Below are 19,168 nucleotides of genomic sequence, written 5' to 3'. Positions count from 1 at the left end.
TGCCTCAGTTTCCCCCAAGGGGTCCCGGTCTGGCTGCCTCCTACCACTGAACCTCTGGGGCTCCAGCTCCCCGGTTCCTGCCCAGCGAGGCTGGCTCCGGTGAGAGAGAGCCTGGGCCGTGCTTCAGGAGCTAATGCGGCTCGGCCAGCGTTGCAGGGCCAGACGCAGCGTTGGTGAGCTAGGCGGGTTTATTAGTCTCCCGTTACCAGCAGACTGAAGTGAAGGTGAAAGCGTTGGTCGGCCAGAGCCCAGCCCAGGGGAGCAAAGGCGGGACCCGCGCACAGCAAGGTGGATGCAAGACGGCCTGTTTTAGAGGGAAGGCCATCTCTCAGCCTGGCCTGAGAGCAAAAAGTCCCATCCTGGCCCCGGGGGTGGCAATGTGAAATATAGGGGAAACTGAGGCACGCGCGGGCTTCATAAAAATACGGCAGCAAATTCCCACTTTGTGGCATACCCTGCTGATGGAGGGGTGGTTCCTAGCTCAGGTCAGAGGACCCTACGCTCCGGCACATGCCTACCAATGGATTACGTCTCCAGCTGCAGAGTAGACATGTCCCCTCGGGGCCAGCACCAGGCTCCTTGACTCCAGCTGGAGCTGGCGCTAGAGAAGCCCGCCCTTGGCTGGGATGCACTAACAACTCCCTTTGTTACCTCTGGGCTAGCAGTGTGTGGCGGCTGGCGCCCCTAGAGGTGGGGGAGATGAGAGACCCCCTGAGTGGGACCCGAGGAAGCCAACGCTGCGGCCAAGTCCCACCTGGGGAACCAGCCTTCCCAAATGCCTCCAACTGGGCGTGGCCCCATTGCAGAGAGATGGGCCCAGTCTGGGGCCTGGCTCACCTCCCTCTGCCCCACAAGCTGCCCAGCAATGGGGTGCGGAGGGCACTTGGGATCCCCGAGCAGCCCCGTTTCTCCCCAGATCGCTGGCCTGGCAGCGGGGACGTCCGGTGCCTCCTCTCTGGGCCACGGGGTCGGCTGTGTGTGCCCCGAGCCTGGGGGCCAGCCTGACTCAGGCGCGGCTGGGGCTGAGCTGGCTGGGGGGAGGAGGGGACGGTTCTACTGGAAACTATTTTGCAATCTCCGAGGTCAGAAAAGCCCCCGGGTGACTCAGCTGAGCGGCTGCCGGGCGTCTCGTGGGCAGAGCTGCGGATCCTTGTCCCCAGGCGGGTCCCTGTCGCTGTGCATCCACAGCAGCCGTGAGGCCGTCTCTGAGGTGAGCCTCTGGCAAGCACGGCACCTGAGGGGCCAGCCAGGCAGCTGGAGTCCGGGGGGAGCTGCCTGGTTATTTGGGGGCGGTTGAGTCTGGGGGTGCAGTCCAGGCTGTGCGGGGGCTGCCTGGGAGTCCAGGGCTGGGGGAATCAGATGGCTGGGGCCTTGTGGGGCTTTCGGGACATCTGGGGCTGGGGGAGGGGGGGAGCCCTCAGGGACCTGGGAGGAGCTGTTGGGCATTAACCAGGCAGGGCCCAATGGGGCACAGGTTGTGGGGGAGCCGTGTAACCCAGAGCCTGAGCCACAATCGCCCCCTCCCGACTGGCGTGAGGGCTCCCGGCCCTGCCCAGAGCTGCTGGCAGTGCGGTTACAAGGGCAGCCCCCCTTCCTTTCCCTGCCACCTGCTCCAGCGCCTGCCCACGGCACAGCTGCTTCTTCTCCTCCCGGGCTGATGAGGTACCCGTCCCCACGCCCCTCAACCTGGTTCCAGGGGCGGCAGGGGGTAAGCTGGGTCTCTGCGCCCCTCTGCCACTCCAGGACTGACTCTCCCACCCCCCCGCAGCGCCATGGGGTCCATGTTCCGCAGCGAGGAGGTGTGCCTGGCCCAGCTCTTCCTGCAGTCGGCCTCGGCCTACGCCTGTGTCAGCGAGCTGGGCGAGCGGGGACTCGTGGAGTTCAGAGACGTACGTGTGCGGAGGTGGCTGTCGGGGTGTCTTGGCTGCTAGAGTGGAGGCCTCTGGGGTCTTGATCGGGGCTGTTGGGGGGCTCGGGGCAGCTGGTTTTCCTGGAGCGTGGGGCGTTGTGGGGAGGGTTGGGGTGGCTGGTCTCTGTGGGGAGGGGCAGGAGGTGTTGGGGTCCTGGGCTGGGGAGAAGTTGGTGGCTGGTCCCCATAGGTGTAGGAATCGGGGTCCCGGGCTGAGGGTCTGAGAGGGTTGCTGGTCCCTGGCTGAAGGAGTTGGGGTCCCTCACTGGGGAGGTGTCCTAGCATCAGGTCTCATTGGGGGCAGGAGTCAGGGTCACTGACCCAGAGGCCGGGGCTGTCGGGGTGGCAGGTCCCCCTGGAGTCAGGGCCCCCGCAGGGTAGGCAGCAGCAGGGCTGTGATGTGCCGTCTTTGCCTCCCCAGCTCAACCCCAACGTCAACGCCTTCCAGCGGCGCTTCGTGGGTGAGGTGCGGCGCTGCGAGGACATGGAGAAGACCTTCAGTGAGTGCTCCGGGGGCAGGGGCTTTCTGTGACGCTGGGGAGCCCATGGGGTGAGGGGAGGGAGGAGAGGCTCTGGGGCGGCTGGGAGCCTGTGGGGTGGTGAGGAAAGGGTGGTGAGGCGGAGGGTCTGTGTGTGGCTGCAGACACCCGGTCAGGCAGGGACGCCTCTCCGGGTAGGAGGCTGGCTCCCTCCTTGAGTGTCAACAAACGCATGGGCAAGGGTGACCCCATGGACATAATGTACCTGGACTTCCAGAGAGGCTCTGACAAGGCTCTTAAACCAACCAACCCGTCCTGTGCTTAAAGGGCTGGCCTTCTCCTGGGTCAAGAGCTGGTTAAAATACAGGAAACAAAGGGTAGGAACAAATGATCAGTTTTCACACAGGACAGAGGTAACTAGTGGTGTCCCCCAGGGGTCTGTACTGAGCCCAGGGCTAGTCAACATACAGGATTCTTAAACGTAAACCGGGAGGCGGCAGAATTTGCAGCAGATGCAAAATTTCTGAGGATAGTTAAATTCAGAGCCGAGCTGCAAAACTATCTCCCCAGACTGTGAGGCTGGGCAACAAAATGGCAGATGAGACTCAGCGTGGAAAAATGCAAAGCAGGGAACACACAGCGCCAACCACGTAGGCAGGGTTATGGGTGGTGAATGAGCCGATACCACACGAGAAAGAGATCTTGGAGTCCTTGGAGAGAGTTCTCTGCAAACAGCTGTTCAATGTGCAGCGGCCATCAACATTAGGGGCCCCAGAGGAAAGGGGTAGATAGGAAGGCAGAAGATACCTCAATGCTACTGCATAAACCTCTGATACACCCACCCCTTGAGTATCGCACCCAGTTCTCCTCACCTCATCTCTAGAAAGAGACGTTAGAAATGAAGAAGGTACAGAGACAGGCCACAATGTGAATAGGGTGTGTAACAGCTTCCAGGTGAGGAGAAATTAAAAGGACTGGGACTGTTCAGCTTAGAAAAGAGATGACAGGCGAGGGGGGGATGGGAGAGGGGCCTGTAAAATGGTGGTGGATGTGGAGAAGGTAAATAAGATAATGTTATTCACTCCTTACCATAACACAGGAAACCGAGTGCCCCCAGTGTCATGAGCCGGCGGCAGGTTTAAAACAAAGGACATATTTTTTCACACAACGCACTGTCAACCAGTGGAACTCTTTGCTGCAGGGATGTAGGGAAGGCCCCAAGTATATGTGGTTCAGAGAAGCCTTGGGGGGCGGGGGTAATCCTGTTATTCTGTAACTTCAGAAACAACGAGAAGTCCTGTGGCACCTTAGAGGCTAACAAATTTATTAAGTCAGGAGCTTTCTTGCCCCAAACCCACTTCGTTAGATCGGGGGGGATGTTGGAAACAAAGTCTGGAGAGGGGGTGTGAAGCAAGCAGGGGGGTTTATTGTGCACAGCTGGCAGAGTGATGAAAAGGAATTATGAAGAGGGATCTTAACAAAAGCCATAATATGCATTGGAAAATTTTACTCTACAGGGGAAATAACAGAATCCAGGGTATATGTAGCAGAAAAAAAAAAGTTCAGAAAACAACAAAAAAAGGAAGAAGAAGGAAGTTAATGACTTATCGTTAGACACTTCTATGCCAGCTTAATTTGCTTCGTTGACTGGTTCTGCTTGGTCCTACTAACGACTTGGTCCTTCCTTTTCCTTCTGTAATGTACAGGAGGTTTGCTGGGTACTGCTAAGAGAACCAAACCTGGGCAAATTGCTTGAAATCAGGCCACTTACAGCCCACACTGGAGTTCCCTCCTATATGAGGCAAACCAAACCAGCCAGAAGTGCACCTCTGCTACCTCTCTGGCCAGCGAGAAGTTACACAAGCAAATCCCACAGGCTGTCCAGCAGCTTCTACGATCCAACCAGTATCCCTCCTTACTTAGATAAGAGGTTGTGAAAATGTCTCACCAAATCCACACAGGTTCTTCCAGTCCCCAAAGGGACCAGCCACATCCCCAGGGTGATATATACTTACATCTTACCCAAAACACCACGTTGGGCTGATCCTTTAGAATAGAAAATCTAAAGGTTTATTAAGAAAGAAAGAAAGAACAGGGTGAGAGAGAGAGAACTTGTCAAAGAGGTTAAATTTCATACATCAATCCAATCTTTTGATGCAGGCTATAGCAGGTGGTAGGGTGCTGTCTTAAAAGTCTCTGGAAATACATCCTTTGAACGATGGTCCCTGGTCCATTGAGGCTTAGTTCATAGCAGAGACGTTCTTGTAAACTGCTCACAAGATGGAGGCTGGAAGCTGAGGCTAAAACGGCCACTTGCCTACATCCTCTGTTTAGACTTGCCATGTGGAGGGAAGTTTCCTGCTCCTGGGCACGTACTCAGTGGTGGATGGCTGGTCACCCTGTCGTTCTCTTTTGGGGGCATTCTGCCATTAGCTGACTCCCCGATAACATATCTGAGCCAAATTCCTGAGATGTGCATTGGAGGCCGTCGGGGCTGTTCCCTTGTTCAGCCTGGCTGGGAGGTGACTGGACCTACATTGTGAAATCCAGCACGAAAACATTTCTAAGACAGGTAAAGAACCAGTATTTGTACCTGATACAGACACATAAGCAGCATAAACAATTTTGGTGAATCACCAGCTTTCATTGGACACCGCATTTGGTCCGTCTGGTACAAGGTTTGGCGCACACTTAATGCAGTGGTTGCAGAAACGGTCCTTGCATTTGTTTTAAAAATTCAGTGATGTCACACGTTCCTTTTCTTTTTTTCTTTCCTGCTACAAATACCGTGGATTCTGCTTTTCCACACCTCTGATGCAGGTTTTGTCCCTGAAGGCTCATGCCATTTGCTTGTCCCTGAGTTGCCCCAAGATGGCTTGTTGTTTTGGGGTCTGAAGAAGAACAAGCTAAGTTCTTGACGGAGGGTAGGTCCAACAATGTGTATGGGCCAGGGTGGTCAAGGGCTCAGCTTCAGGCTCTGGGTGGAGTCATAGAATCATAGAATGTGAGGGCTGGAAGGGACCTCAGGAGGTCATCTAGTCCAGCCCCCTGCTTCAAGCAGGATCAACACCCACTAAGTCATCCCAGCCTGGACCAGCCAGTTCTCTGTAAATAGCTGTTCAATGTGCAGCAGCAATCAACTTTAGGGGCCCATGAGGAAGGGGGTAGATAAGGAGGCAGAAAATCTCACAACGCGACAATACAAATCTCTGATCCACCCACTCCTTGAATATGGCCTCCAGCAGTGGGATCGGGTACCAGGTGATGGATCACTCAGTAGTCACCCGGGTCTGTTTGTTCCCTATGAAGCATCTGCCGTCGACCGCTGTTAGAAGAGGGGACGCTGGGTGAGACGGACCATTGGTCTGACCCAGCGTGTTCTCACGGGGGGGAGGCTGCAGCTTCTGTCCCAGTGTGGGGAGGATGTGCGCAGGCAATGCTGATGAGGCCCCACCTTCTGCCGCGCAGCGTTCCTGCACCAGGAGCTGCGGAAGGCGGGGCTGGTGCTGGGGCCCTGCCCCGAGAGCCCCCAGGCCCCGCTGCCCCGCGATGCCCTGCACATCCAGGAGCAGTCCGAGCAGCTGGCCCAGGAGCTGCAGGAGGTGAGCCGCAACCGGCAGTCGCTGGGCGGGCGCCTGCGGGAGCTGCAGGAGTACGTGCACGTCCTTCGCGAGGGGCAGCGCTTCACCGGCCAGCTGGTGAGTACTGCTGGGGCAAGGCAGGGGCCTGGGGGTGAAGGAAAGGCTTCGGGGGGCTGAGAGGGTGTGACGGGATCCAAGAGGGGGCAGCGGAGCCCTCGGTCCCGCCTGTAACGGGGTGCAGGGGTCCCCACGCTCTGCACCCCGTCCGCTGGCAGGAGCGGCTCACTCAGCAGGAGAAGGGCGGGTTTATTAGCCGACAGGGCGTCGTACAGAGGGGCAGCACAGCAGGCAGAGACAACCAGTCCGAGCCATGCTGGGGAGAGGCCCCTGGAGCTGGGGCCTGGCCCCCTCCTTTGTCTCTCTCTCTCTCTCCCACACTAACTGCTTCCCAACTCCCACTTCCAATTCAAACCCCTCGGGCTCCACCTCCTCCTTTGTCGGCTGTCCAGAGGTGTCACCTGGTGGCCTAGGTTACCTCTGCAGGAGCCCCACCCCCTCTGTGAGCCCCGCACCTATCCCCCACTACCTCACACTGCCAGCCTAGGTTACCTCTCACGCCGTGATGCTGGTACAAAGCTTGCGTGGCTCCAGCACTCACCGGGCTGTGCCCTGGCAGAGACGCACCCAGCTGAGTTACACAAACGCGCCCCCAGCCGCTCCTGAGCCAGCGGTTAATTTATAGCACCCCAGAAACGTTGGGCTGGAAGGGACCTTGGCAGGTCATCTAGTCCAGTCCCCTGCGCTGGGGCAGGAATCAGTCCTAACCGGACTGTTTGTGATGGGCGTTGGTCTAACCTCTTCTTAAAAACACCTCCAGTGATGGCGATTCCACACCCTCCCCAGGCATTGAGTTGGCACCCCCGGCACGGGCGCCAGGAGTGGCACACGAGCCGATATTCTTTGGCATGCAGGCGGGATCTCAGCCCTGCCCCTCCTCCCCCCATGCAGCTCCCCACAGCGGCTCCCAGCCTGGTGCAGGCTTCCGCTCTGCGCCCCTGGCTGTTGGGAATCCCTGCCTGGGGCCGGTGGTGGCTGCCTGCCTAGGGCCAGCGGCAGCTCTGTGCCCCTGGCCTCCGGGGCTCCCCACCCGGGGCCTGCAGGGCTCTCTGCCCAGCCACCGGGTCTGCCTGCCAGACCAACCAAGCCCCCAGCTACCTCTGGCTGGGGTTCCTAGTGTAGCAACAATCATTGTCCCATCCAATCCCGGATGTTGCCGGACCACCAGAGAATCCGGGAGAAGAGAGGCTCAACCTGTGTGAAAATCCCGGACATTTTTAGGTACTTAGAGAGCCCGGCTGGCTGGAGATTGAAAGACCGAGACGATAAAACTCTGCATCTGCATTTATTTGTGAATGAAGCTGTTTTAATTAGGACGATTGGTGACTTTAAAGAGCGTTGCCGACACACAAACCGTACCTGGCACGCTTCGGCGCTCCGCCTCGGAAAGGTTGCTGACCCTTGTGCTAGTGCTCATGTAAGCGGGCGAATGGCCCTGCTATTGAGGGGAGCTTCCCTAGATGCTGCACTATAGTGAAAGGATCTGAGTCCCCACCGCCATGTCCTTTACCCCGAGGCCTCCCTGGCCCTGAGTGCGTGTGACCCCCAACAAGGCTGGGCCCAGAATTCCTGGGGGCACTAACTCCAGCCTTGTGGTCACCTGGGGAAGGGGCTAGGGTGTCCCCCGTTCTGAGATGTTTCCCTCACCCACTGGTGATGACAAACAGTTCAAAGCAAGTTAGGGATGTCAAAACCTGTTTATTCATGAGGCTTCAGCCAGTTAGTCCCTCCATGGGGACAGGATGTGCCCAAGCCTTCGCAAACCAAGCTGCGATTTCCCACTCCCTTCTACCAGAGCACACGGTTTTAGGTCCAACAGAAACCAGCTTCAGTGGCTACAGAAAGGCTCGATTTTAAGTGAGTCTGAGCGGCAGGCGTAGAGCTTGGAAGTTGGTGACTTTGGAGATAAACATAAAAGAAACGCACAGTCACAGTCCTAATGACTAAACGGGATTTTAATCAAGCAGGGTCTCTCCTTGGCAGATGACACAAGCCGGTTGCAGCCCCCCAATACACAGGCTGGCCTCCCTTTCCCAGCCTGGGACCATCCTCCTCAGTTTAAAGTCTTTGTCCTCCAGAGGTTTCTTCCAGGGGTTGAGTTGGGAATAGGGGGACGCTAAGTTAGGGTGTCCCTTCTCCTCTTCAGTAGTGTCTTCCAACTCGGTGCAAAGTCCTTGGGATTGGGCAGTCCCCATTGGTCAAATGGTCCCAACTGCGTATGCGTTCTCTCCGAAAAGTGTCTGCAATGGCCCTTGGGGGGATGGGTCCCCTTTGATGGACCATCACCGCTCTGGCTGGTCCTTGGTTGTTGCAGCTGTAGGATTGGCTGGGGGCATCTCTTGACCTCCCAGTGCATCACAGACTTGCTTCATAACGTCACATGCAGCAGCAGCATGTACGGTCCTTCTGGGGAGTCGCGTTCAATGAAGCAGGCCTGCTGAGCTGGCCCCATGCAAGACACACGATGCGCGAAAGGGGCCCTCCTTGGCAGGCTTGAAGGCGGAAGGGAAGGGAAGCTGGGAGGCGCATGGGTGGAGAGGGGGTGTCCCAGTGGTTGGTGGGCAGGGTGGAGAGGAGCAGAGCCCCCCCCCCCAGGGCTGGGCACTGATGGATGTGGGGACCAAAGGTAGATTCCTGATGGAGGAGGGAGAGGTTTCTGGGGAGGCGGGGGCATCGTGGTACTGGCTGCCTGGGGAACGGAGGAGGAGGTTGAGGGGCTGGTTGCCGGGTAAGTGGGGGCACCACACTGCCAGTTGCCTGGCGGAGGGAGGAGGAGAAGGCCCTTTGAGGCCGGGCGGTTCCCCTGACGGTCTCTTTCCCACAGCAGGCGTCTCTGGGTTCCCCCACCCGGCCCCGCGCCCTCTCAGACCAGGAGCCCCTGCTCAACCCAGCCATGGCGCAGCGCCTTGATGTCAAAATCAAGTGAGTCAGCTCCGGAGCGGGCAGGATGACTCGCAGCCAGGGCAGCTGCTGTGGGGCAGGCATAGGGGTGGGGGGCGGTGCCAGCCCTGCTGTGGTACTTGGGGGGAGGGGGGCTGTTGCACCCTGGGGTGCCAGCCCCCTCTCTTGGGTCTCTCCTCTCCCCCCTCCCCCAGCTTTGTGGCGGGCGTGATACACCCCTGGCGGGTGAGTGCCTTCGAGCGGCTGCTGTGGCGTGCCTGCCGCGGGTACCTCATCGCCAACTTCGTGGAGATGGCCGAGCCCATGGAGGACCCAGCCACGGTGAGGAGCAGGGCCCCGGGGGGCCGTGAGTGGGGTGGGGAGTTTATCTGGGGCGGGGAAGTGGGGGAGGAGGTTGCAGTTGCCCCAGTGGTGTGCTGAGGCTCAGGGGTGACATGCCACCCCCCCCCCACACACAGGGTGAGAGCATCACCTGGGTTATCTTCCTCATCTCCTACTGGGGGGAGCAGATTGGACAGAAGATCCGCAAGATCTCCGACTGGTGAGTGCTGCCAGCCCCATCCCCCTCGCCGCCCGTCCGCCCCTGCCCCAAGCTCCGGCGCTGCGTACCCCCGCTGCTGTGTGAGGGGCCCCGCTGCCATGGCACAGCAGCTCTCGGGGAGCTGGGCTCAGAGAGGAACCCCCCCGGGGGGTTGTGGGGAGCCCCTCACCTCCCCTGCGCCCTGGGGGAAATGGGATCCCTCTCTGGCTGGCTGGCTCCGCCCTCCCCCTTCTGCCCCCCACCCCGGCTGTCTATACTCAGCTCCCCCTCATTCAGCCTTCCCCCCGCTCACCCCCCTCGTCTCTCCCAGCTTCCACTGCCACACGTACCCCTACGCTGACAGGGAGGCCGAACGGATGGAGACACTGAGTGGGCTGCTCACCCAGATAAACGACCTCACCGCGGTGAGATGGGGGGGAGTTACGGGGGGGGTTCCTGGGGATGCCCCCCAATAAACGACCTCACTGCGGTGAAATGGGGAGAGTTATTGGGGGTTCTTGGAATGTCCCCCAATGAACAACCTGACTGCAGTGAGATGGGGGCCTGCAGGGGGTCCTGGGGTTTGCCCCCTGATAAATGACCTCACTGTGGTGAGGGGCCATGGGGGGCTGGGGATGCCCCTGGATCAATGACCTCACTGTGGTGAGATAGGTAGAGTTATGGGGGGGGTTCCTGGGGATGCTCCCCAATAAACGACCTCACCGCGGTGAGATGTGGGGCTGCAAGAGGTCCTGGGGATGCCCCCGATGAACGACTTCACCATAGTGAGCTGGGGGGTCATGGGGGGGGCCTGGGGATGCCCCTGGATAAATGACCTCACTGCGGTGAGACGGGGGGCTGCAAGGGGTCCTTGGGAATGCTCCCCAATAAACGACCTTGTCTCAGTGGGATTGGGGGCTGTGGGGGGTGTGTCCCAGGCACTCTCCCTGATCAATGACCTCCAGCCTTAGGGGTCCCCGGCTGTAAGGGGGCGGATGACACTGGCAGATAGGGAAGGAATACTGGGGTGGGGGCCTTGGGGTGCCAGCTGGGTGGGGCGTTGGGGATTGGTGGCTGCCCCGTGACCCCCCTCGCCTGGCAGGTGCTGGGGGAGACGGAGCAGTACCTGTCCCAGGTGCTGCAGAAGGTGGTGCTGATGCTGCCAGCCTGGCGCGTGAAGGTGCAGAAGATGAAGGCCATCTACCTCATCCTCAACCAGTGCAGCTTCAACGTCATTGAGAAGTGCCTCATCGCCGAGGTCTGGTGCCCCATGCGTGACCTGCCGCAGGTGCAGGAGGCCCTGCGCCAAGGATCGGTAAGTGCTGGCACCCCCCCCACCTGCCCTGGATTGGTACATCCTGTCACCCCCTCCCCTCCCTGTGTTGGTATGTGCTGCCACCCCCCCACCTGCCCTGGATTGGTACATCCTGTCACCCCCTCCCCTCCCTGTGTTGGTATGTGCCGCCACCCCCCCATCACTACATTTCCCCCCCTCATTGGTCCATGCCACAGATCAGTATGTGCCACCCCCACCCCCCGGCTTCCTGCAGTGATATGTGCCACCTCGCCCCCCCGTGCCCTAGCTTGGTACATGCCACCACCACAGTGCCCCTCTCTGTATTGGTACATGCTACCATCCCCTTCTCCGAATACTGCATTTCCCACACCCCCAGATTGGTACATGCCACTGCCCCCCACATCGCATAGATCAGTATGTGCTGCCACCCCCCTCTCCTCCCTGGATTGGTACGTGCCTTTGCCCCCCCTCCATCAGTACATGCCATTGCCTGCCCCCTCTATACCACGGATTGATAAGTGCCCCCCCGCAGACTGGTACGTGCTGCTGTGCCACAATTTGGTACGTGCCTCCCCCCCGGTGGGTCAGTATGTGGCGCCTCCCACCAGGCATGTGTGGAATAAGTTTTGTTCTGTGCACTGAGGCATGGTCTGATGTGCACCACCTATAGACACAGGCTGCTGGCCATGGGCCCTCTGCTCACCAGCTGCGGGCACGTGGCTCTCTCCTGGGAGGCCCTCCCACCCGTTCCTGGCCATAGATCCTGTCCCCTCCGCCTCCGATCAGTATGTGCCTCTGCCCAAGCCCTGCCTCTTGGCTGCATACATGTCCTCCCCGCATGGAGTAGGCTGCATCTCTCCTGCCCTTCCTCCTGTGCTGTGCCTCAGCAGGTGTCTCCTGCTGGTTTAACCCCCCCAGCCTGTACCCTCTCTTCCATGCCACGTGCCTCTGTCCTCCCCCTTGCCAGTGCCCCCCTCCCTCCATGGATCTGCAAAGCTCTCCCCTGCCCACCCCCACACGACAGATTGGTACGTCTCTCCCCTTGTGTCCTTCGCCTCCCCCAACCCCTCCGGCCATGCCTGCCCCCGCCCTGCCATCCTCAGGCTGCATCCCCGGCCCAGCCAGCTCCCCACGGGGCTGGGGGCAATGTATGTGCCAGGGAGAGGGGGACGGGTGTCTCCTTCTGCCTCCCTGGTCCCAGGCCCCCTTTCCTCGCAGCACAAGAGCGGCTCGGGGGTGGAGTCGTTCGTCCACCAGATCCCAAGCTCCGAGAGCCCCCCCACCCTCATCCGCACCAACAAGTTCACCGCCGGCTTCCAGAACATTGTCGATGCCTATGGGGTGGCCAGCTACCAGGAGGTGAACCCAGGTAAGGGACTCCTGGGCCCATGCCCCCCAGCCAGCCAATCCCGGCCCTGGGGGATGGATCGGCCCCTGCAGGGGAAAAACCCCATGTCCCATTCCCCCCGCCCCCGATCCAGCCAGTCCCCCACACGGGATCAGAGCTGGTGCCTCCCCCACATCAGGGCTGTGCCAGGGTGGGTCAGGCCTGCAAGGGGCTGGGAGGGCCCATGTGGGGCAGGAGGGGCTCTGTCTGACTTGCTCCCCACCTCCACAGCACCGTACACCATCATCACCTTCCCCTTCCTGTTTGCCGTCATGTTTGGGGACGTGGGCCATGGGCTTCTGATGTTCCTCTTTGCCCTCTGGATGGTGCTGGCAGAGAACAGCCCCCGACTGAGGGAGCTGCGCAACGAGGTGAGTGGCGGGGGTCCCTGCTGGGGGTGGGGGGCACTGGGGCTGGTACAGAGCCAGGCCTGCATCAGTCTGCCTGTCCCCAGATCTGGGTGACCTTCTTTGAGGGGCGCTACCTGATCCTGCTCATGGGGGCCTTCTCCATCTACACCGGCTTCATCTACAACGAGTGCTTCAGCAAGGCCACCACCATCTTCCCCTCCGCCTGGAGTGTGGCCACCATGGCCAACCGCTCCCACTGGAGGTGGGTACGGCGGGGCCCCTGCCTGCTCCCCTGCTGGGGACCCTGCCCCCATTGCCACGTACCCCCTGCCCGCTCCCCTGCCTGGGACCCTGCCCCCATTGCCACGTACCCCCTGCCTGGGACCCTGCCCCCATTGCCATGTAGCCCTGCCTGCTCTCCCACCTGGCACCCTGCTCCCCTGCCACGTGTCCCCTGCCTGCCTCCCCTACCATGGGACCCTGTCTGGTCTCCTGCTCCCCACAGGGACCCATGCCCAGTACTCTGCCCTCCCTGCAGGAACCCTGTTGGCTTGTCTGCAGGCTACTCCCTGCCCCACGGTGTCCTGCTCCTCACAGCCCAGCCCATCCCCTGTCCCTGGGACCCCCGTCCGGTACCTTGCTCACTACCCTCCATGGGACTGCTGCCTGCTCACCCCACAGGACGCTGCACCCCCACCTGCTGCCCCCCACCAGCTCCCTCTTCTCCTGCCCCCACCTCGTCCCCTGCCCCCTAACCTGCCTGTGGGACTTGTTCCATCCCTGTGATCTCCCTACCTTTTGTCCCAGTCCTGGCTCCTGTCCCCCATGTGCCCTCTTCTTGCCACCTGCTCTGTGTCAGCACTGCCTCCCCACCTACTGCCCGGCCTGGGCCCCCCTCTGCCCAGCCCCCTGTGCGCCCTCGGCACTGACACCCTATTTCCCTCAGCCCGGAATACCTGGCCAGCCACAGCTTCCTCACTCTGGACCCCAACGTCACTGGTGTCTTCAAGGGACCCTACCCCTTTGGGATCGACCCGGTGAGTAGGGAGAGACAGGAGGGCATTTTGGGTGATGCCCCCCCCACCGTAGCCCTGCGCCCCTCCGCCAGGGGCCACGCAGCCAGGCCGGCTCTGACGCCCTGTCTCTCCTGGCCGCAGATCTGGAGCATGGCTAACAACCACCTGAACTTCCTCAACTCCTTCAAGATGAAGATGTCAGTGATTCTGGGCATCGTCCACATGAGCTTCGGGGTCCTGCTCGGTGTCTTTAACCACCTGTGAGCCTGTCCCCCCCGCTTGGGCCTGTCAGTTGTGTCTCAGCCCTGCCACTCCTACAGGAGTGGACCCCAGAGCCTGGCGCACACCCTCCTTTCCCTGGGCCCCGGGATCTGTGTCTGTGGGAGGCCCTGAGAGGAAGCTGTTGGCCAAGGACCAGAGCCTGAGCACGGGGCCTTCACCCCTCCCATCTAACCAGCTGGGCAGCACCTGAATCTCCTGGGCAGCTGATTGCAGGGAACGCTGGTGCAGGGCCCTGGGCACGCAGGGCCAGGGCTGACCCCCATCTTGCTGTACACAGGCACTTCAAGGAGCGGTACAAGGTGGTGTTGGTCTTCCTGCCTGAGGCCGTCTTCCTGCTGGCGCTTTTTGGCTACCTCGTCTTCATGATCTTTTACAAGTGGGTCATGTTCAGCGCCATCAATTCCCTGCTGGCGCCCAGCATCCTCATCCACTTCATCGACATGTTCCTGTTCACCGAGAACCCTGACAACCACCCGCTGTACCCGGGACAGGTAACCCCCGACAACCACCTGCTGTACCTGGTACAGGTAACCCCTGACAACCACCCGCTGTACCCGGGACAGGTAACCCCAACAACCACCATGTATACCTAGGACAGGTAATCCCCAACAACCGTCCACTGCACTCAGGATGGGTAACCCCCGACAACCACTCACTGTACCCGGGACAGGTAATCCCCAACAACTACTGGGATGGATAACTGCCCCATAATTGCTCGCTGTAACTGGGATGTGTAACCACCCCCAACCACATGCTGTAGCCAGAACTGGCAATCCCTGACAACCACCATGCTGTCCCCGGGACAGGTAACTCCTGACAACCACTCAGTGTACCCAGGACAGTGAACCCCGCCCCCACCATCTCTTGCTGTAACCAGGATGTGTAACCCTTGACAACCACCCTGCTGTCCCCCGGGACAGGTAACCCCTGACAACCACCCTGGTGCCCCCTGGGACAGGTAACCCTGACAACTCCCCGTTGTAATGGGGACAGGTAGCCCCTGACAACCATCTGCTGCAACCAGGATCAGGAACCTCCTCCGAGTGCCCACTGCTCCCCAGACGGGCAACACCCACCAGGCTCCCATCTGCTGTCCCTTTGCGCTGCCCACACCCAGGCTGGTTCCCCGCTGCACCCTCCGGTTCAGCCAATGCCCCATCACAACCTGACCCAGCCCGCTCATGGCCAGCCCCCACGCTGGTGTGGTGGGAAGGACCCGATCTCCAGCTCCCAGGTGCTGCTCACCCACTGGGGCTGCGCCGGCCCCCTGGGGAGGGCGCCACATTCCAGCAGAGGGATTGCAACCCAGAGGGGAGCCCCTGGAACAACGGGTTCGGTGCTAGGTGCAGCCATATCCCCAGCCAGTGACAGGACCCAGCCAGCCTCCTGCCAGTCCAGCATCTTCCCCTTGGTGCCAGCAACAGCCCCCTCACCTGGCACCCCCCTCCTCATTGGTGCGGCTCGTGGCGGGGTGGCCTCCCACAACTCCCTGCTCTTGCCCCACTGCAGGTGAAGGTGCAGAATGTGCTGGTCATCCTGGCTCTGGCATCGGTGCCCATCCTGCTCCTGGGCATGCCCGTATACCTGTGGTGCCAGCACCGCCGCCGGGAGCGCCCTCGTGTTGGGGTAAGGGGCTGGGCGGGTGGCCTTGCTCTGCAGGGCCTCGCAGCAGGGGAGCGGCAGATCCCCAGGGATGGCCCGGTGCTGTGAGGGGTGTGGGCTGGGTCTCCCCCGCCCCACGCCACGTCTGACATGTGGGTCTGGGCTGTGCACAGCTGGACTCGCCTGGGAATGCCGGAGATCGCCAGCCGCTGCTGAGCTCGCAGGAGCAAGGGAACTCGGTGAACGTGACGGAGGGCGACGTGGAGCGTGGCGGGCACAGCCCCAAGCCTGAGGTGAGGCCCCCGTGGCCCTGAGAGGGCAGGGGACTGATTTAACACCGGCTGGGGCCAGTGCCGTGGCTGGTCCTGCAGCACTGGGGAGCCCCACAGCAAGGCAGGCCCCAGCCGTGGTGCAGTGGCCCTGGCGTGGAAGGACCCGCTCTCGGCATGTGGACCACGGAGCGTGGCATCTGGGGGAGGGCATGGGGGCAGGAAGGGGCTTGGCTGGGCCACTGCAGAACTAGACCCGTCCAGTGGCAAACCTGGGCTCTGGTGAGCTCCACGGGCCACGTGTCTGCACAGGCCACGGGCAGCGAGAGCTGGTGGGTGGGCCACAGCTCAGCTCAGCGGGCTAAAGCTGGAGGGGAGCAGGTGGGCACCGCGCCCAGTTTCCAATGGGTAGTGCTGCCCCACGGCTGGGCACGGTGCCCTCCTGCTCACATGTGGTGCTGCCCTCTGCCCCGTGACTGGACAGGGCACCCTGCTCCCCACGGCCAAGCGTTGCCCCCGGGTCCCCACGGCCGAGCGCTGCCATTCACCCCGCCTGCCTGCCGCTGTGTCTCCAGCAGTTTGAGTTCTCGGAAGTCTTCATGCACCAGGCCATCCACACCATCGAGTACTGCCTGGGCTGCATCTCCAACACCGCCTCCTACCTGCGCCTGTGGGCGCTCAGCCTGGCCCACGCGCGTGAGTGTGGGGCCTGGCAGTTGCGGGGAGGGGGAAACCTGGGGCAGCCGGCCAGGCAGCGGGGAGGGAGTCGGGGGGGGGGCCAGGCTGGGCAGGGGGAAGGAGGCTGGGGGGGGGCAGCTGGCAGGGGGCCAGGCCAGGTGGGGGAGGGAGGCTGGGGGGGGGGCAGCTGGTGGGGGGACCAGGCCAGGTGGGGGAGGGAGGCTGGGGGGGGGGCAGCTGGTGGGGGGACCAGGCCAGGTGGGGGGAGGGAGGCTGTGGGGGGAAGGGCGGCTGGCGCGGGGGCCAGGCAGAGGGAGGCTGTGGGGGGGGCGGCTGGCAGGGGGGCCAGGCTGGGCGGGGGGGGCCAGGCCAGGCAGGAGGAGGGAGGCTGTGGGGGGGGCGGCTGGCGAGGGGGCCAGGCCGGGCAGGAGGAGGGAGGCTGTGGGGGGGTGGCTGGCAGGGGGACCAGGCTGGGCATGGGGAGGGAGGCTGTGGCGGGGGGGAGGGCGGCTGGCAGGGAGGGCCAGGCCAGGCAGGAGGAGGGAGGCTGTCGGGGGGGTGGCTGGCGGGGGGGCCAGGCCAGGTAGGGGGAGGGAGGCTGTGGGGGGGGGCAGGCTGGGTGGGGGGGCGGCTGGCGGAGGGGGCCAGGCTGGGCGGAGGGTGGGTGCCGAGGCAGGGGGAGGCGGGGGAAGGGCAGCGTGCCCGGCTCTGACCCCGGGCGCCCCGCAGAGCTCTCGGAGGTGCTGTGGACCATGGTGATGCGGAACGGCTTCCTGCTGCGCACCTACGTGGGCGGGGTGCTGCTGGTGCCCGTCTTCGCCTTCTTCGCCGTGCTGACCGTGGCCATCCTGCTGGTGATGGAGGGGCTGTCGGCCTTCCTGCACGCCCTGCGTCTGCACTGGTGCGTCCCCGCCCCCCGTCCCTCCAGCAGCCCCGGTCTGCCTGGCCTTGGAGCCCAGCACCCCCTGGGGGGCTTGTGGGGGGCGGCCGGGCATGCGCTGACCACCCCGTCCCGTGTCGTTTGCAGGGTGGAGTTCCAGAACAAGTTCTACGTGGGTGCCGGGTACAAGCTGACGCCGTTCGCCTTCTCCCCCGACAGCTGGGAGTAGGGCCGCCCCCTCTAATGGCTGCTGCCCTCTCCTGTGCTGGGGCAGGGGCTCCCTTGGGCTTGCACCTTCAACACTGGCCTCCCGCTGCCCCCCTGCACCCAGAGCCCGGTGCTGCCCCCCCCATGCCCCACAGATCTACCTCTCTCCCGTCTTTTGTACGATTAAAGGCTGAAACAGCTCTGGGCCCGGTCGGTGCGGGAGGGGAACCCGCTGGCTCCTGGGTGGCACTCGCGGGGGGGGGTGGGGCATGCCTGGGGGAGCTCCCCACTGCTGCAGCGTGACACTGCCCTGCCCTCTGGCTGAACCTGTCATGGAAGGGGCGCCTCGCGCGGCTGGCGGGGCGCTGCACTTATCCCACCTGGCACCAGGGGTTCTGTCTTCCCCTTGCAAAGCGGGTTCAGCGCCCCGGGCGAGGACCGTGTGCCAGCCAGCTGGGGCCTGGGGTCTGGTGGTGCACCCTGGTCAGCACTGGCTGGGCTAGCGGGTATGCGGAAGGCAGCTCCTGCCGGGGTGGGAGGGGGGCAGCCTCAGCCCAGCTGTGTGCATGGAGCCCTGGGCACCGGCCTACCCTGGGCAGGGGCTGCAGCTGCCGCTCCTCAGAGAGTCTCATGCAACTTTTGGGGGGCTGGGCTCCTCCAGGCTGAGCCACCGGGGAAACGTGTGGCTGGCCAGCCCCCTCCCTGCTCAGCCTGCCTGTGCGTACTGCAGACTGGGGAGTACTGGGCAGGGGGTGTCCTAGGCACCTACCCCTGAAGCTGCTGGGAGCAGGGCCTGGCTGCCTGTCACTGCTGCCCGTAGTTCAGCACCGGGGGGCTGGCGGCGTAGATGTCCAATGGGTGGAGGCTGGCGGGCAGCGGGTACGGTGCTACCCGTGGCTTGGCCCCCACGTACACGCCGTGGTAGGAGAGGGGCTTGTACAGGGGGGCCCCCAGCTCGGCGGGGAGAGGGCGCTGCACAGCCAAGCTGTCCTGGAAGCTGCGGGCTCCTGCCTGGGGCACGAGCAGGGGGTGTTGGAGCTGGATGGCTTCCTGCAGGAGGGTGGGGGGCAGCTCCCTCCGGAGGCGGCGCCGGCCCGGCAGCCCTGGGGAGAGAGCGCAGAGCAAGGGCCCTTAATAGCCACAGAAGGACTACTGTGCCCACGTCCGAGCCCCACCCTCTGCCTCAGCTCCTCCCCTTCCACTGCCAGAGCCCCACCCCCTGCTTCAGCTCCTCCCCTTCCACTGCCAGAGCCCCACCCTCTGCCTCAGCTCCACCCCTTCCACTGCCAGAGCCCCACCCTCTGCCTCAGCTCCTCCCCTTCCACTGCCAGAGCCCCACCCCCTGCTTCAGCTCCTCCCCTTCGACTGCCAGAGCCCCACCCCCTGCTTCAGCTCCTCCCCTTCCTTGCCAGAGCCCCACCCTCTGCCTCAGCTCCTCCCCTTCCACTGCCAGAGCCCCACCCCCTGCTTCAGCTCCTCCCCTTCGACTGCCAGAGCCCCACCCCCTGCTTCAGCTCCTCCCCTTCCTTGCCAGAGCCCCACCCCCTGCCTCAGCTCCTCCCCTTCCACTGCCAGAGCCCCACCCTCTGCCTCAGCTCCTCCCCTTCCTTTGCCAGAGCCCCACCCTCTGCCTCAGCTCCGCCCCTTCCACTGCCAGAGCCCCACCCTCTGCCTCAGCTCCTCCCCTTTCACT

The 19,168-nt window shown here is 62.4% G+C and overlaps 1 protein-coding gene across 5 annotated transcripts; it reads left to right on the top strand.

The window, feature by feature from the left end:
- The first annotated feature begins 1,080 nt into the window (after positions 1-1,080).
- On the top strand, positions 1,081-17,669 carry TCIRG1 (T cell immune regulator 1, ATPase H+ transporting V0 subunit a3). Of its 5 annotated transcripts, none has more exons than XM_074998130.1 (20): positions 1,081-1,210; positions 1,769-1,889; positions 2,331-2,409; positions 5,857-6,086; positions 8,914-9,008; positions 9,182-9,308; positions 9,446-9,528; positions 9,839-9,932; positions 10,610-10,822; positions 12,023-12,173; positions 12,423-12,562; positions 12,646-12,803; positions 13,488-13,578; positions 13,699-13,817; positions 14,117-14,330; positions 15,349-15,465; positions 15,615-15,734; positions 16,286-16,406; positions 17,118-17,289; positions 17,416-17,669. In XM_074998130.1, the coding sequence occupies exons 2-20, from the start codon at positions 1,773-1,775 to the stop codon at positions 17,495-17,497; spliced, it is 2,523 nt and encodes an 840-aa protein (XP_074854231.1). In that variant the 5' UTR covers positions 1,081-1,210; positions 1,769-1,772; the 3' UTR covers positions 17,498-17,669. The 5 variants fall into 5 exon arrangements, with proteins under 5 accessions (XP_074854231.1, XP_074854232.1, XP_074854230.1 ...); XM_074998131.1 differs by having other exon boundaries at positions 8,911-9,008; positions 16,289-16,406; XM_074998129.1 differs by having other exon boundaries at positions 8,911-9,008.
- Positions 17,670-19,168: the final 1,499 nt, after the last annotated feature.

Source organism: Carettochelys insculpta, chromosome 6 (assembly GCF_033958435.1).
Source record: "Carettochelys insculpta isolate YL-2023 chromosome 6, ASM3395843v1, whole genome shotgun sequence".
NCBI classification, from domain to species: domain Eukaryota; kingdom Metazoa; phylum Chordata; order Testudines; family Carettochelyidae; genus Carettochelys; species Carettochelys insculpta.
The sequence above is the reverse complement of the archived record's forward strand: the minus strand, read 5'-3'. Positions and strand labels throughout refer to the sequence as shown.